This window comes from Xiphophorus maculatus, chromosome 1, assembly GCF_002775205.1.
Source record: "Xiphophorus maculatus strain JP 163 A chromosome 1, X_maculatus-5.0-male, whole genome shotgun sequence".
In the NCBI taxonomy this organism is placed as follows: domain Eukaryota; kingdom Metazoa; phylum Chordata; class Actinopteri; order Cyprinodontiformes; family Poeciliidae; genus Xiphophorus; species Xiphophorus maculatus.
In genome coordinates, this window is record NC_036443.1 from 17742174 (window position 1) to 17760147 (window position 17974).

Consider the following 17974-nt stretch of genomic DNA (forward strand, 5'->3'; position numbering starts at 1 on the left):
CTCACTACAGCAACAAGTCTTCACGTTTCTAAAACCTTTTAATCTTCCACACGCTGAAGGTTTTGTCCATTCTACTTTGCAAAACTCCTCAAGCTCAGTCAGACTGGATGAAGAGCAGCTATGAATGTCAATTTTTTGAGTCGTGATAAACATCCCTAATTAGATCCGGTCTGCATGGTAACTGAGTCATTCTATCAGATAAATATGCTTTGATCGAAATCACTATGTTTAGGGTTGATGCTTAAAGGCAAACCTCCACCCCAGTCATCATTTACTTTTATTAGTGTATCCTCCCCTACGGCTCCTGACATTAGCCATCCAGCCAAACTCAGAAATGAGATTACAGGGATCCATAAAGCCTAATGCAACACTATATAATGCAGATAGAAAGAATGCAGACCGTATTTATGGCTTCAGTATAAGCATGGATTTGTATCTGTGCATGTTAGATTACGGTTTTGACACTCCACATCATAAATAATATTTGCAGAAAAGTCAAACTCTGTCACAAGCACATTGATCTATTCCAGCATCAAAAAAACTTAGACTAGAGTGTCAGTTTTCCACCCACGGGTGGCAGCAACATCCAGATCCCTCAAAATTAAACACATGGATCAGCCGCAAAAATAAAAGCTTTGACGGTTAAAGAAAATAGGAATGTTTATCTCACTATATGCTCTGCAGGGATTCCTTGGCATCACATTTAGACATGGATACATTGTCATGTCTTAAGCATTTCTCAATAAATATAAACACACCAAGCAATACAGAAAGGGAGCTATATGGGCAGAAAATGCAGTGCTGAAAATTGTGCTGTTTTAGATGTCAACATGACACAAGGAAGATGTTGAAGTCACTAATTTTTACTATTTTTAGATTCAAATAGCAATAAGTAAACTTAATATAAGACATATTGAGCTGAATGTAAAAGCTTTAGATTAGGTTTTTACTACAATACAATAAGAGTCTTATAACACAAAATATAAATCAAAAGTGGAAAATGACACAAGCTCAAACTGAGACTGAACATCCCTCTTTTAAAAAGAAATCTGCCATAAAATATTAACTTATAAATAACGTGAGTTTGCAAATGAAAGGAACAGTTTTGGTTCTGAAGTTAAAGTTATCTGATTATCTGCAGGTTTCGAATCTAACCTTTTCAGATAACACGTTGAGTGAAGCGACCACAGCAGGCATGCACATTAAGAATTATTATTCCATCAGAGCATATGAATACAACTACGGTATATTTATTGTAAAAATAAATTATATATTTGCTCAAGTTATGCGTAACTGGGTCTATTTGAATATTTGTATAATAACACAAAATTTGAACAACCACGGAAAAGACTGTTTACCACAGAGGTTCCCAAAGTTAGAGTCGCAACTATGTAACAGGCAGCACACACTTCAAAATCAAATGTTACAGCAAAAATAATCAAAGAAGCTAAACGCAGATTTTTAAAAGCTACAGTCTATATACAAGTAATTAAATTAAATAAATCCATTAGCTGCTGATGCTGTTTGTGTTGTCATTACTCTGTTTAATTCACTACGTATGATAGCATGTTATTTTGTTGTTTAGAAGCTGAATAATTTGGAACCCCCTGATATAAGACATAATTTTACTAGTTAAGGAAGCATGTGATATCTCCAAGAAGGACAATGTTGATTCTGAAAACCCTGAGAACCTTGCTATGTTTGGAAATGAAGCAACACCACAGCAAATAATTACTAGAATCAATGTTAAATTTGATCCAAGCAAAGGGAGACAGTATGCAATCTTAGCAACATGAAAAGAAGCCAGCTTAATTTTACTGAAAGATTCCTCGGACTTTGGAATATTTACTAACATAGCAAAGTTTGATATATTTTCTTATCTCGGTTAGATTCAGGTATGACAAAAATGCCAACAGAAGAAACCTTTAAGGGGTCAAATATACTTTTTCTTGGCACTGCACAACTAACTTAACATCTGTGTTTACATGTATGTGTGATTATACCCAAAGATCCAGTCCTGTGCAGGCTCAGTAAGGCTCTTTCCCTCTCCAGCCCTCCACCTGGTTCTCTGCGCAAGGCGGTGCGGCCCAGATGACTGGCATATTGACGCAGGAAGGAGGGAGCACTATGAGAGGCAGGAGGGTGCGCTGAGCACACCACAGGCACTGAGATGCACAACATACAAGGGCAGGCATGGAAAGAGACAAAAAAGGAAAGAGAATGGAGAAGAGGAAAAAAAAGACAGAAAAGATTCAAAAAGTAGGACAGGCAGAGAGGACCAAAATACAGGACACATGAAAACAATTGGGAATAGAAAATAGGAGAAAAAGAGAGAGGAAAAAAGAGATGACACAAAGTAACACTGAGACCAAACAGAGTCAAGCCGAATACGGAACACATAGGAAGAGTACAATATGGAGCAATAAGAGGTAAAAGGCAAAGAACTTGTGCAGTTGCTGTGTTCAGGTTAGAAAATGAAGCAGCAGCGGCACATAGCAATTTGAATGTGAAATTAAAAAGTGTGAGGCATGCAAACTGGAAAACATGTTGAATCACAAGTGATGTGGACAGCTGACAAAAGCAAGACATGCAGAAAGAAAATCAACGCACCGACTGAAGAAAGAAGGCAAGAAAAAAGCAAAGCATGACAGATTTTTAACCTTAATGTTGAACTTAATGTTTTTTCTTGGAAAGCAAAACCCTAATGATAACACTAAGAATGTATGCTTTATCATTTACACATCATACTAATAAGCACTAACAAATGTGTTTCTGAAGAAAGAGGGCCTCCAAAGGACAGATAATTACTTCAAATAGAATTAAAATGCCAGTGTGATTATAAAGGAAAAATATGTTTCTTTACAAAATTCTCTTCCTCCATGATACGTATTTTTATCAGTTTTGCAAAGATGTAGAGATGAAAACATGTGGGAGTTTGAGCACATGTAGGCAGGGAGGTGTCACAGTGCAGCAAAAGGCCATAAGAAGACGGTGATGTAGAGTAGTTGTTAAAGTTTAATGCCCCTTCTTTTCTCATCCTCTACATTACCTCCTCTAGCCTCTTTGCACTTGCCGCCCGTGCTCTCTGAAAATGGACTGACACAGCTTGAGCTATTAAAGGCTGAAGAGAGGAATGTAAAAATGTAAAGATGGAAGCAAAAGCCGAGGATTGCACTGACTAAAACAATAATAGGGGTATAGCTGCTGCAGCGGTGGAGCTGGAAATCAAGACTTTTGCATCTGATATAAAAATAAAAATGTATCACAGCACAATGCAGCTACAGTACACCGTGTTCCAAATTATTATGCAAGTGATATTTTCTTAAATGGTCAATGCAAATGATGGTCAGTATAATTTTCAAGTCATGAACTATTACAGTATAAATCAAATTGTACTGAACAAAGCTCCCCATGAGAACAGTATTTTTTTCAAAAATAAAAAACTCAAATTGCACTGTTCCAAATTATTATGCACAGCAGATTTTCTAAACATTTTATGGATTATAAAGAACGGTCATTCTTTGAATGTGCAGCATTAAGTGAACACTTGTATTAAAATCAAAATCTATTTCAATTAAAAACTTTTTAACAGACAGGACCCATTTAACATAGGACCCCTTCTTTAATATCACCTGCACAATTCTTGCATCTATTGAACTTGTGAGTTTGTGGAAAGTTTCTGCTGGAATTTCTTTGCAGGATGTCAGAATACCTTCCCAGAGCTGCTGTTTTGATAAGAACTGCATTCCACACTCAGATCTTCTGCTTGAGGATAATTCAAAAGTTCTCAATAGGGTTGAGATCAGAGGAGGATGGTGACCACACCATGAGTTTCTCCCCTTTTTTGCCCATAGCAGCAAATGACACAGTGGTATTCCTTGCAGCATGAGATGGTGCATTGTCATGCATGAAGATGATTTTTCTACGGAAGGTACGGCTCTTCTTTTTGAACCATGAAAGAAAGTGATCAGTCAGAAAGTCCTTTGCTGAGGTCATTTTCACACCTTCGGGGACTCTGAAGGGGCCGACCAGCTCTCTCCTGATGATTTTGGCCCAAAAAACGACTCCACCACATCCTTGCCGACGTCACAGCTGTGTTGGGATGTGCTGGCCATCCACCACCAATCCACTACTGCATCCATCTGGACCATCCAGGGTTGCACAGCAGTCATCAGTGAATAAGTCTGTTTGAAAATTAATCTTCATGTACAGCTGGGCCCACTGTGACCGTTTCTGCTTGTGAGCTCTGGTTAGGGGCCGAATAGTAGGTTCATGCACCACAAGCCTCTGGAGGATCCTCCACCTTGAGATTCCAGAGGCACCAGCAGCTTCAAATAACTGTTTGCTGCTTTGTAAGGACATTTTAACAGCTGCTCTCTTAGTCTGATGAATTTCTCTAGCAGAAATCTTCCTCATTATGCCTTTATCTTTACAAACCCATCTTTGTTTTGAATCAGCCACAAATCTCTTCACAGTACGATGATAATGCTTCAGTTTTCGTTAAATATCTAATGTTTTCATACCTTGTCATATGGCATTACACTATCTGATGATTTTCGGCAGCAGAGAGATCCTTTCTCTTTCCCATATTGCTTGAAACCTGTGGCCTGCTTAATAATGTGGAACATCCTTCTTAAATAGATTTCCTTTAATTGAGCTCACCAGACAAACTAATCAACCCAGCTCTCTGAAATTAATTATAGTGATTCAAAGAGTCCTGATCACAATACTATCTATAGATTTAATAGCACAACAAAAAATGTAATCTTTATGACACTTAAATCCAATTTGCATAATCATCTGGAACACGGTGTATAGCTTTAAATACCACTTTTCTGGGAGGGCATTTATTATTTTTGCCACCATTATGCCCCATTCTGCAGGTTGAAGACTTGATTTTCTGCCTGGTGCCAGGATAGGATGCAAACCCATACAAAAACAACCTTGAAAGCCTCAGGGTGAGGTCTCACATTTCTACATTGAGAGCAGGAACTGTAATCCTTGACGATGCCCAGCAGATGGCATCCAGAGTTTCAAGCAAACATTGCTTTTCTCAATATGAGCAAAGACGCTGTGGTTTGCTTGAAACTGAAAACACAGAATATGAGGTCACAAGACTTTAAAACTTTGTGCTATTCTGTCTTTTAGCCTTGATAACCAAGATAAACAAGGAAGTTATTTGTGATGAAGCTGATGAAGGTGTGGGTGCTGATGAAGAAGAAGGTTGGGGTGCTGTAAGAATATTTGAAAATGTGCAAGCTCGCCTTTATGACTATTAGATACAAGACACAGTTTTACATTCACACTTTGGGGCTGAAAGCACATACGAGCAATCAAATTAAATATCTGTTAGCAACAATAACCAAGAATACCCTCTCCAGTAAATCTGTGATGATTAAAGCTCCATAATTTAAAATAAAAATCAATGCACAGATGTACTATCCAATGAAGATTTCAGAGCTGCTACCTCTTACTTCATGATACTATGGAAAACAGCATCCCCCACAGTCCACTCGATTTGAAAGATTTGAAATATAAAGAAATTATAATAAAATAAAATGTTACTTTTGCTACAGTAGTATAATACTTGTAGTTCTCCGACAGTGACCTTTGGAGATATTTTGATTTCACCTTGATTTCATACTTCGAAGAATATTAAGTCCTGGATTAGAGTTCTCTAGACACTTAATCAACTTAGTTTTGCACCCAATCCAAATTAAAAACTGTCTCTATTGCATAAACGTAATCAAGAGAGAGGTTAGATTTTTGTTCATTTTCCGTGTGGGATTATGATACTGCAATGCAGGATTATTTTTAGTTTGAAGCTTTTTGCACATCTTTTCTAGGGATACAGAAACTGTGGAGGATGCTGTAACTGAAACCAGGCAAAAATAATAAACATACATATTCTTGAAGCAGAAAAAGTGCATGACATCATACTTATTTTTTTTGTTGTTGTCCTCTTTTTTTGCAGCATGAGAAGGTCTGTATATAACTCATTAACATAGCAATATTAATACGTACTTGAATGTCTCAAGAAATGTTGACATTTTTTCAGGTATTATTTTAGTCTCTAATGGCATGGTTATGAAAATAGTAACAATTTCTGTTTGGCCCTGTACTTCAACTGATGAATCCTTCAGAGTTATTCATTTAAAGCTGTTTGTTCCACATTCAATTGTTTTGCATGTGCTATATGCTTTGCTGTTGCACCAGATTGACAATGCAGATCGCAATAAGGAGATGTACAGTACATGTCTATAAAGTAGCAGCTATTTTCGCATCAGCTCCTGTTCTCAGCCATTAACACACCAGGTGCAGAAGTGTTCAAAGAATTTTTATTTTTCTTTACTTGAGTTATTATTATTCTGTTTAATTCTTGGGAAAACTCCAGGTTCTAATTCAAAGAAGCAAATGCCAGAATTTGACAACAAATCTGAAAGGATGAATCACGTTTGAAAGGGGTTTTTTTTATTAAGTTATGTGGACTTATTTATTTTATGGTTACAGATTGCATAAAATATTGAAAAGTGAATTTGCCTGTTAGAAAAATTAGGCATCATGTTTCAAAAGATTCTTCCCATTCTTGCAAAAAAAAAAAAAAAAGCTTAATGTTTTGTGAGATTTGATTCTTTGTGCTTCTGGCGCTGTTTTAAACTCTACCAACATACTTTGGTTAAATGCATGTTAGGGTGAATGAGAGAACAAAAGTCAGTTCTTTACTTTTGTTAAAGTCTTCAGATGTGAATGTTTAAGCCTGCTGTCTTAAGAGACAATGTCATTTAGACCCCGCAAGTATTTTACCCTGTGCGTGGTCTGGCAGGGTTCACTAACCTAGAAACTGTTGGTTTGACAGGACCACCCCCCAAGGTTCCCCTCTGTCATACAGTGACATTTGCCGCTCTTCTCCTCAATGTTGCGCCAAGACCGCGGGAGAGTTAAGAGACTTTCAGAGAAACATCGCTATTCTGAAAATTTGTTGTAATGTAACTGAATCTTTTCTTGTCTTTAACAATAAAATGTTATGTTTTCAAAATAAGAGCTAAAAGCATCTTAGTTTATTACTATTTATAAATATTAATAGTAATTGTCTCTACTTTCACGCTGCTCAGTTGGATATGTTTTTTCATTAAGTCCATCATTTTTCCCAAAAGCTTCTCTTTTTTTCAGTCAAGAAACTCTGTTTTTACCTTTGCTATTTTAAGTCCTTCCTTAAGGTCTTCTGCGTGATTTAACTCTGCCTTTGAAGAAGCATGTAGTAAGTCACGCTGATATTTTAAAGATCGGAGCTACTCCCAGCAGTTATTAAGTTGCATTTTTGTTCATTTTAATTATGCAAGGAACAAAGTAGATAATTTTTTGTGATTGCATTTATCTCCATTCTCTGAAAATGCTAGAAACTAACATAGCCGAGATCGTGGCTGCTTTGAAAAAGTTAAGAGCTCTTCAAAACCTATAGGATTTGCATAAACTGTTCCTAACTAATGATGGTTAAAACAAGCCAAATTCCCCTAATAAAAAGGCTTGGGTGTAGTAAAATCTAACATCTCTTTAAATGTGCAAACTTTGGAGTAATGCTTCTCTCGTGTTCTCATTCTATAAAAAGTTTATATTTTGAAAAGAATGTTTCCTCCTTGACTGTCTAACCTGTCCAAATCATTGAATGCCTTTGCACTGATACAATGTCTGTAATGCAGGACTTCTATTGAGCACAGCTTTCATTTCGGCATGTTAAGGTGGTGATGTTAACAAAGATATGAATCTTAGAGTACATGTCTCACCGTTGTCCCTGGCTGTGGATGGCTCATCCAGAGCCATCTGCTCTGCCAGTTCAGACAGGGAGTCATCGACAGGTCGAGCACTTCGTAGAGACATGGACAGCCTCCGCTTGATTATCTTCATCCTGTCCATCTTCTCACCTCCACCACTGGGGCCCACTGGCCTAAGGAGGAGGAGTAAAACAGCATCAACATCATGATTATCAACATTTCTCTAATTACACTAGTGAATCTCGCCACCTTCATAATTTTTACTGTACAGCGAAACTGCTAGAGTGGAGTCCCCTGCGCATTTTCTAAAGTTCTTTGGGCTCCCAATGATTGTGTTTGTTCACACACCGTGAGTTCTCATTGTTATGTGTCCCAAGTGCAAACACTGCAGAATAAAAGACAAAGAATGAGAGACAGACAAACCCAGAGAGAGAGAACAAGAGGGAAAGAGAACAAACAAAAATGTACCCCCCAAAAAAATCATGTAAATGGCTGACTGTGCAGTTCACCAGAGATTTTAGACAACAGAAGCCTTCCCAGATGAGTTGTGATTGACAAGCATAGGCATGCACAATTCCCACAACTAGTAGGAGGTGGACCACTGCAAACAAACTCTGATATGCTTAAAACTAAAAGTAAAGCTAATTAGTACTTATGCATTATAATTGGTCAGTTCTGTGGTAGCAAAGTCTAAGCAGGGATCCATGGACAACACCTTAATTAAATCACAAAATTGGTCTTTACTTATTTCTTATAACTAATAACACACTGAACATGTAGCACGTGAAAAGTACCCTATTGTTAAAATAATGAGCAGTGGGAGCAAGTTGTTCTTTCAGCTGAGATTCATTTCAGTCCCAGGTGGCACAGAACGGTTTAATGTGCAAATTTGTGACAGTTTTTATTATGAGTTTTGCTCTATGTTTGTATGTACATGCATATATACAGCAGGCCAGCACAACTTTTGAACTAGAAGAAAAATTGAAGTGAAGTGCATTAGCATTGAGTCCTGTGCTGCAATCATCTTTTGTGGGACGTCCCCTAGCAGGTTTGCACATCTATATACTGAACTTTTTGCTCATTCTTCTTTGCAAAATAGCTGCAACTCATTCAGATTAAATGGATGACGGTTTAAATGAACTTAGATTTTCAAGTCTTACCACAGAATTCCAACAAAATTTGGGTCTGCACTTTGACTGGGCCATTCTATGGTATGTTTGCTCTAAACCGCTTCAACTAATCAAAACTTTATTCATAGAGCACTTCCACACACAAATGTTTTACAGAGGTTAAAATGCGTTACTGATATTTTGGTTGTTTGTTTAGAGTTGTTATCCTGCTGAAAAATGAATTGCTGCTCCAGTCTCAAGTCTTTTACAGCTAGCATGCTTTCTTCCTGAATTAGCCTGTATTTACCTCCTCCATCTTTGATCTATTTTGCTTTTCAGCTTTTCTCACATAGTGTTCCCAAACCATGATGCTGCTACCACTGTGTTTTACATTGAGAATAGTGTGATGTGGCTGTTGTGCAGTGTTAGTTTGGCACCACACAGAGCACTTTGAATGTAGGTAAACAACTCTTTTAGTCTCATTAGAACAGAACCCCTTCCAGTTTGCTGTGTTGTATTTTGGCTAGCAGCAAACAGGACTTCATTTGGATTTCAATTGCTTTCTTCTTGCTCTTCTTCTATATATGTAAGGTTTATAAAGTACACAACTCATAGCTGCTGATAGTTTCTCCCATTTTACCTGAATTTCTGCAGTTCCTTAAAAGTTGCCTACGCCCTCATAGCTGCTTCTCTTTTTCCTGCCAAGTTTGAGTGGACAACCATGTCTTGGCAGGTTTGCAGTTTTACTATACTCTTTCCATATTTGACTGTTATGCAGTCAAAATGTGAAAGGTTTGAACCATATGAATAATTTTCAAAGTTTATGTACTTTTCTTTGCATGCATGCACTTTGCTGTGGATGGCTTGTTTTTATACTCTAACTACATTTTGCTTTACATCCTCAAAGTAAAGGCAGCAATGGCAGACCCTTTATGTTTCCCTTCCACTTCCTGCTCCCTCTGTCTAATCCAAAAAAGGTTCTGGAGCTGATAAGCACACACACCAAAGTACACACAAATACGTTCAGCGCCCACTGCCCTTCACTCTGAATCCATCCTCGGAGGCTTCAACAAAAGCCATTCATCCTTTCAAGCTCTCAGTCTGTCAGGCCTATTAGAAACACACAGCGCTTCGAGGGAACATCCTCACTGAGGACAACTGGCTTTTCTCTGCCAGGAGATGTGCACAGGCGGAGTCTTTATTTCTAACAACATTGTTTCTGCCAGTTCATATGACCACGGTTTTTTTTCTCTCCAAGACATGAAGTTTAAGACTAGAGCAAAAGAGTGAAAACAGAACAACCCTCTTATTTCACATCATCCGTTACTTGGATTATCATGGTACTAAGCTCCCTCCCCCCGCTGTTTTGCAAATTTTCCCAGACTCCATTAAGAAGGAAGCCTCATACAAACTTGAAGCTATGATCCACAAATTATCGGGAATAATGAGTCACATTATAAGAAACAGCTGGTACCCATGCTTTTCCTATTACCAAGGTAATACATTAAAATGTTATCATCAACACACAGGGTTGCTCCTGTTCCAGCACGCGGAAACCCACACACACACACGCACACACACACACACACACACGCACGCATATTATGTCTTCCTATCTTCACATGGACTTTGCATTCATTTCTATACCAAAATCTGACTCTTACCCTAAACCTAACCATTACTATCTAATCCTCAGCCTGAAAACCTAACTTCTTCTTATGGGGTTTGGGGTTAGGCCCCAACAGGAGCAGAGGGTCCTCACAAAAAGCAATTGTAGGAAAATGGGTCTTACCAGCAGAGAAATGCAAACACACACACACACACATCATGACAACTAATTTCACAGTCTTAATCTTATCTGCGTTGATATAGCACGAATATATCAACGTAATAAGAAACCCATCCACCACTGGGTGACAACATACTGCAGATTGCAATATTAATTTATCTGTGGGCAGATATAGCACTACTGTGCAAAGGTCTTTAGCCCTCGTTTCTTTATTTTTCTCTCCTGAGCAGGAAGCTTTTCAGAAAGAAAGCTTTCTCTGTGTTTTAAAGGTTCAAACTTTTTCTTTGTACTTTAGACACGGTCATTTTCAGAGGAATGTTGTTGATTTTTTTTCAACCCACCTAAGTCTGATCTATGAATCATTCAGACATAAAAAGCATAACAAACTTATTAACCACGTACTGTCTACATCTCAACAAAGAACAAATATTTTTTTATAATCTCTCCTGAGTAGCAGCTTGTCAGTAACGGAAAATGTCTTTCAACTTTTTCCCCACTTTAAAATGCTACAAGAAAGTCTGACAAACTGGGAACAAGGTAGAAAGAAATCAAGAATGGCTTAAACTTTTCTTAGTACACGAAAATCAGTCACTTTAGAAAAAATATGTCCAAAATGATTAATGAGTTTTCAAGCAATCTTTTAATTTTAACAAAAGTTTTTTGTTTGTTTTTTTTCACTGGAAGTAATAATAATACTTTGGAGTGGCCCAGTCAAAGCCAGAACTGGAAATTGATAGTGAGGGAGATAAATATTAGACTTGGAGGTAAATAAAATAGAAAATGTCAAGATACAAGAGGAAATATGCAAAAGCAGCCAGCAGTAATAAAAAGGGTTTGATTGTGGTGATGTCAATAAAGTAATTCCAATGATGATTGACAAAGGTATCTAAAATGTTTCCACATACCCTTGTAAGATGCTGTAAAATGTAAATGAAAATATATTAATACTGGGGTTTTTTTTAAAACATATAGTCCTTTTGTCTTGCTTTGCTATCTTTTGAGAGAGCCCTGTCTTAACTCCAATAATAAATAAAATTGTTGGTTGAATGAAAATTAAGTCAAATGTAAATCTGAAAAAGGCAGTAATAATCTTGGATGTAAGTATAGATATAACATCTTAAAGCTGCGTTTAATTTACATCAAAAATCAAAACCTGAATCTGGGAATTACATCACATTTAAATTTGACAAACGGCACAAAAACAGTAAAGTTTGTTAGTTGCTGGGACGCTAACTTCTAGCAATACAAGTTGAAAACAATGTATTTCTTCCTATTTTTGGTCCTTAAACACCAAAAAAAAACATTCTATAGAGGATGCTGCAGTTCCATGGATGCTGTAATAAGACAAATTTTAGAAGAAAGAAAAGTCACACACTAATATTGAACCATTTTCAACTTTGATTACAGCATGGGTTTGCTATGATATCATTTCAGTGTGTTTCATTTATTTACATCCAATCCTGAATTAACTTTTAAAGCAAGACCTTGTCAAAATGATGGCCGAGCCAAACAACAATGCGGTTAAGAGCTGGACTCAAGTTAATTAAATCCTGGCATTGTCAATTTGGAGTCAGGGAAGATGAAATCCAGTGAACAAATGGCCTGGCCTTTCAGCATATTTATGAAAACAGCTGAACTCTTTCTTTTGGTATATAAAGTTGCTGATAACCTAGACCTGACCAACTGCAGCAATCCCAGATCAGAACACTGCCTGAACAGACTTGTGCTGTAAGCACCGCATGATGGGTGCATTACCCCGTCATTCTGGAACAGGGCAAATCTGGACTCACTGACCCACATCACCTTCTTTTATGATTCCCTGAAAACTGAAGCTTTTTTCCTGATAAGCGTCTCTCATCAATTTAAGGATTGTTTAAAATATTAGCTAATCACTACATTTGTTAGAGTTAAATAACTGTTAGCCATCAACATCCATCAACTAATTATCCAGTGGGTTACCTATTTGTTTTGTTAAATCTAGCTATTGACTTCTTTTTTTTCCAGAGATGCAGTGAAGCTGCCATTTTCACTACATTTTGTATGGAAACCAGTCAGACAAGATTTTGAACTCGGAAATGCTTGACGGCCAACTTTCCAAGGTTTCGGGGGAGATTTTTGTGTTTCCGACAGGAACCTTGGAGAATGGCATTTCTGAAACAGAATGTACTGCAACAGCCCAGGTTCTAACAGGAGGAAAGAAATACATTTATTTTATAAATATAAATTACAGTCCTCTAATCTACTAAAAGCTTGTGAGGTGACTTATTGAGATTTTTTTTCATGAAATAGAAAAATCTTCTAAAATTTGCTTAAATGTTCTTAAAGATTAAATGTTATTGTTCTTCTAATGTTTAACTACCTCCCTGTTTTAATGCTGATTTAAATATTTCTTGAACTTTAAGTCTTTTTTTTTTGTGCAAAATTACATTTTATTGGACAAAACTGCATTAAAAGAATCCACTTCTTTTTATGAGGCCTGCACCTGTGATGGTTCATGGAATATTTCAGCAATAATGAAACATTAAACATGTCCATGGGACGTTTGGTCTCATGTGATGCAGATGGACGTTGGGAGAGTGAGAAACTTGGCAGCAGTGCATTGGTGCGTGGTTTGAGACATGTGGCTGATCATTGCCAACATGTGCACACCACACTCACCAAACACTACCAACCCACGGATGACAAGAAGGACAAATTCAGATGAAGGATGCAGCCTCACTTTCTAAAATGTTTACAGACCCTCTGTGGTTCAGATGAGTTTAAAAAGCAAGGCACGAGTGCTAAAATTCAGGCATTGTGATAGACACAGGAGATCAGAGGTCAATAGAATAAAAAGCACAAAGGAGCAAAGGAATAAAACCTCTTTGTACAAAACCATTAGTCTGCGCCTGTTAACAGCTTGTGAGCATGTGTTTCCAAACACATGTGGGGTGGCTGCAAGGTTGTGTTATTTTGGCAAGTGAACTGATACATCCCAGAGAAGGACAGAGGAGAGGTAAAGTCGAATTTATTCAAGACACACACACACACACATCACTTGGGTTGCTAGGTTACGGGCCCAGGCCGAATCTGCAGATTTGAGGTGAAGAGAAGAAGAAAAGAGAGTGCGAGAGATGAGGATTCACTTCTCTCCTCAATCTCGCCTCATTCTCTCACACAAACACTTTCAAACAAGATCATGTCTGCTTTAGAAACTTTCATTTTTTTCCACAGACCCTTCACCAATGTAATGTTGAGAAGCTAGTATTGAATTTCTCTGGCTGCTTTAAAACGGAAAACAATAAATTGACTTGGGGTATGCGGGTGCCACATAAAACAAACACACACACACCATCAATAGAAATAGTTTAATTCCTGGCATGTATTTCCACCGTTTTTGTTTCCAGCCTTCCTACCTTGGAATCTCACCCCTTTCTTGTTTTTTTACCGTAAACCTGCATTTTTATGTAATTCGCTGACACACGAATCACACGCACGCTTGCACATGCATGCAATGTGGCAGAGTGGAGCGGGCACACACTGTGGTGCTCCAAACACTGCTTTTTGAGCAGCAGCCTCGGGATGCATGAGTAATGCACAAATCTGCCCAACTACAGAATCCCACACACAAATGCACACATAGCCAGTTAATCCAAACAATGGTCCATTCTTCTCATTGACCCAATGGCTTCTCCTCAACAGCTCTTCCAACACTTAACCTAAACGGTTTGATATCAGATGGTAGGAAGAAACAGTGGAGAAAGGCAAAGCTAATAAGATGTTTTCATAATCTTTATGAACTAAAGACAGGAGAATTGTTTTTCTTTGAGAAATTTAAAACACTGGTGTCAGTATATTAATTAATTTTGACACAAATGTTGGCTAAAGTTAGTATCACCATAATTAAAAATTATTTGTATGACCTCCTGGCTCAAGTATGAATGCCATCAAAAAACTCAACTGTTTTTGAAAAAGCACCTTGCTAAAAATATTCATACCCCTTGGACTTTTTCCCCCTCGGTTGTAACCTGCTCACAGAGGAAAAAAAGAATAACATTCCCATGTCATGATGCTGCCATTGCCATGTTTCATGGTGAACATGGTATGTTCAGAATATCATGCAAACTTAAATTTCCTCTGTATAGAGAGTTTGCTCAACAAAAAAAATATTTCACTCTCAACCCATCAGAACTTTCTTCCACAACTCAGCTTTGTCCTCCACCTGGGTTGTGACAACCTGCAAAATAGACTTCTTGTGGCTTTCTTTCAACAACAGCTTCCTTCCTCCCTTTACAAAGGCCAGATTCGTGAAAAACAAACAACTGTTTTGTGTTCATCATGCTACATGCAGTGATCAATAAATACATGTGATCAAAGCCAGTTTGCAGACACACATTCATGCACTGCCTCCTCCACGTTTCACAGATGATGTGTGCCATCTGGATAAGGAGCCTTTCCTCAATTTCGCTTTTATTTTACAAGTTAGTTCTGCTTTCAGACTTTCAAAAGAATTCTTATGCACAAAATTTATTTACCAAAATAGTGCAATAGGGCCCTTTGTATTTTGCATCTTGAATTAAATTATCTGTCTAAATCACATGAAGATATTCACCAAACACTTTTCCTGCACTTTCAAGATGACTTTCTAATATTTCCTTAAAAAATAGAACATAAGTATTCTATTTTACACCACAAGAAGAGTTCAAACAAAAAAAAATCTCAATTTTCCCTAAATTCCATCCTTATACAGTATCAAAAACTCCACTTTTCATGAGAAACTATTTTCTTTCTGTTTGGCCATTATACTATTAGTAGGATCCTCTATAACACTGGTTCCCAAAATTGGTCCTCAACTACCCCTGACCTGCACATTTTACGTGTCTCCTTCCTTCCAAACACATAAATGAATGGGTGATTAAGAGAGGTTTCTGCAGGATTTGATGGCTGCAGAGGAGGTCATGCAATTATTTGAATCAGGTGTGCTGGAAAATAAACACATCTAAAACATGCAGAAGTCACAAACTGAAACTTTGTTACATTCACCTTCACATTTTGTGCTCACAAACCAGTAGAAACATTGGGAACAAATACAAAAATTACTCCACATACTGTGCTTTACAGAAGTATTATTTCTTACTTTATAGTAACAACATTGCTGCACTTTCCACTGCTTGTATTTTGGCCTTTGTCTCCCCCAGCTTTTCACATTGGGAAGCAGAGATTCTTGCACATTCAGTCCATCACAGGGTGACATACAGACACACAAAGGACAAACAACCATGCACACACAGAACTACACTTAAGCAAGAGAGACCAATTAACACTCAAAGAAAAACCACACACACGGGGAGGGAACAAGCAAACTCCACACAGAAGAGACCTCAGGACAGGATTCAAACCTGGGGTCTTCTTGCTGCAAGGCAGCAGTGCTACCAATACTGTGAAGCCTTGGTAAATAGTCTATCGCATAACATTTTAATAAAATGTAATTTTGCTTGTGTTTTAGAGGCGATCTCAAGAATTTCAGCTGTCTCTAACTCCTGATAATACCAGGAGTCCACTGTACATCTTATTATCATTATTATTATGGTATATTTTGCTTAACTCACTTCGGTAAGGCATATTTGATGACTGCAATTCTTCTTACTAGATAAAAAGATATGAAGTGAAACTACATTACACTATAAAAGTTAGTTTTGGAGAGTATAAAATATCAACCATTTAATTTTCTTTCTTTCTTTCTTTCAGCAGCCATTTTATGTAGTTGGCAAATGCTATTATTTTAATTATTTTAATAACAAATCATTTGCAGTGTACGGTGAACAGCAACGAACAGTGAGGTTGATATGTTTAATAGACTCCATAAGGAAGGCATATAAACTGACCAAAACTTGGAAACTTTAAGAAGATTTACAATTAAGAAAGTTTCTGTACTCCAGTAAGAATTTTTGTGTTAAATTTAACTTTTAAGTCGTTTAGCAACAGAGCTGATGAAGCTTTAGAGCTGTGGATGGTACGGAAAATATCAATGACTGATATAAAACCTTTATATTATGACACATTTTTCTGCTATATCATCCACCCCTACGCTGATGCTAAGCTAAGCTAGCTAAACTTTGTGACCCTGAAGCATTCCTTGTCAGTGAACAGCAGATCTTCACTGTAGTTGTAAGGACATGTACCATGCCACCTTGTTGGAATAGATTTAAAACATTTATACATCAGCTATTTCAGTAACATTTCATATCTTAATAATAACAAACTATGTATATGTATAATGTATAAAACATGTATATTTTCTTATGCAAGATAAGTAATGAGATGAGCAATATTATATCAAATGTCAGCAGAAATTTAAGTCATTTATTTGACTAAGTATATAAGGTATTTAAATTAAGTGTCTTTTAGCTTTCAAGCATGTACTCAAAAAACTGATTCAAATAAAGCTAGGCAGAATGTTCAAATTAATTCAATTAAATTCAAACTGCTTGTTTTGTCAGTGTAGTGTACATTTACAAAAAAACATATTACTAATATTAACAACAATCACCTATAGCACAAAAAAACCAATAAAATAGGGATATGTAGGAAATTATAATGGAATAAAAACAAAACTTAAAACTTTCAAAAACAGCCACAATTTTTGGGGGGGGATTTCAGGTTCAACGTTTCATCATAAGGACGAGTGAACTGATGTGAGAGGCATTACTTTCAATCTGTGCATCCCACACTGGGACTGATATCAATAATTTACCGCTAAATGATACTCCCAACTCACTGCAAACATTTTGTTGCTACTCTGACCCACGCAAACGGCATAATTATACCACCATGGCCGTTTTTGACGTGTATAAGGGCTTATTGCCGATGTTATTGGAAGAACCGCAGGACTGCAGCACTGGCAGCCCGTCACATTTGGAAGCGCATGTCCCGGTGATCTCCGGGTAACATGACATGACTGGAGGAAGCGCGGAACATTAGGCGCAAAACGAGAAACCAAACCCAGCTCTTCAAGTTTTCACCTTAGTCCAGGCTGGCAGAGATTCCGCTACCTTCCAGGCCTTTAGTGCTTTCGGTCAGTTTCTCTCTCCCCGTGTTTTCCTGACTCAAGTATCCGAGAAGAGGAGAATCAGGCAGGGCAAAGAAAAAGTTGCCCTGCCGCCGGCCGAAACAATTCACGAAACAGGAGCAGGGAAAACCCTGGGACTGTGCTTGTGTTGAAATAGGAAACACTTTACGAAAGTAAAAAAAAAAGTATCGGGAATTTACAAACATAATCCTCCGGGGACTTTGACTGGGTTTGTACTGCTGTACTCACAGTATCGCCA

At 37.5% G+C, this 17974-nt stretch overlaps 1 protein-coding gene across 7 annotated transcripts in view; it reads right to left on the bottom strand.

Moving 5' to 3' along the window:
• Positions 1–17974, bottom strand: part of LOC102217376 (cyclin-dependent kinase 17-like) — a 47946-nt gene that overhangs the window by 29328 nt on the left and 644 nt on the right. For 5 of the 7 annotated variants that reach the window (XR_002752621.1, XM_023331996.1, XM_023331981.1 and 2 more), the window contains exons 2-3: positions 7782–7942; positions 2004–2165 (exon numbers count right to left, since the gene is read on the bottom strand). Coding sequence is in view for 6 of the 7 variants with exons in the window: in XM_023331996.1 (XP_023187764.1) it covers positions 2004–2165; positions 7782–7911 (292 nt within the window). In the remaining variant the exon portion in view is untranslated. The remainder of the gene's footprint in view (positions 1–2003; positions 2166–7781; positions 7943–17974) is intronic. The other 2 variants (XM_005811221.2, XM_023332025.1) reach the window with 1 other exon arrangement.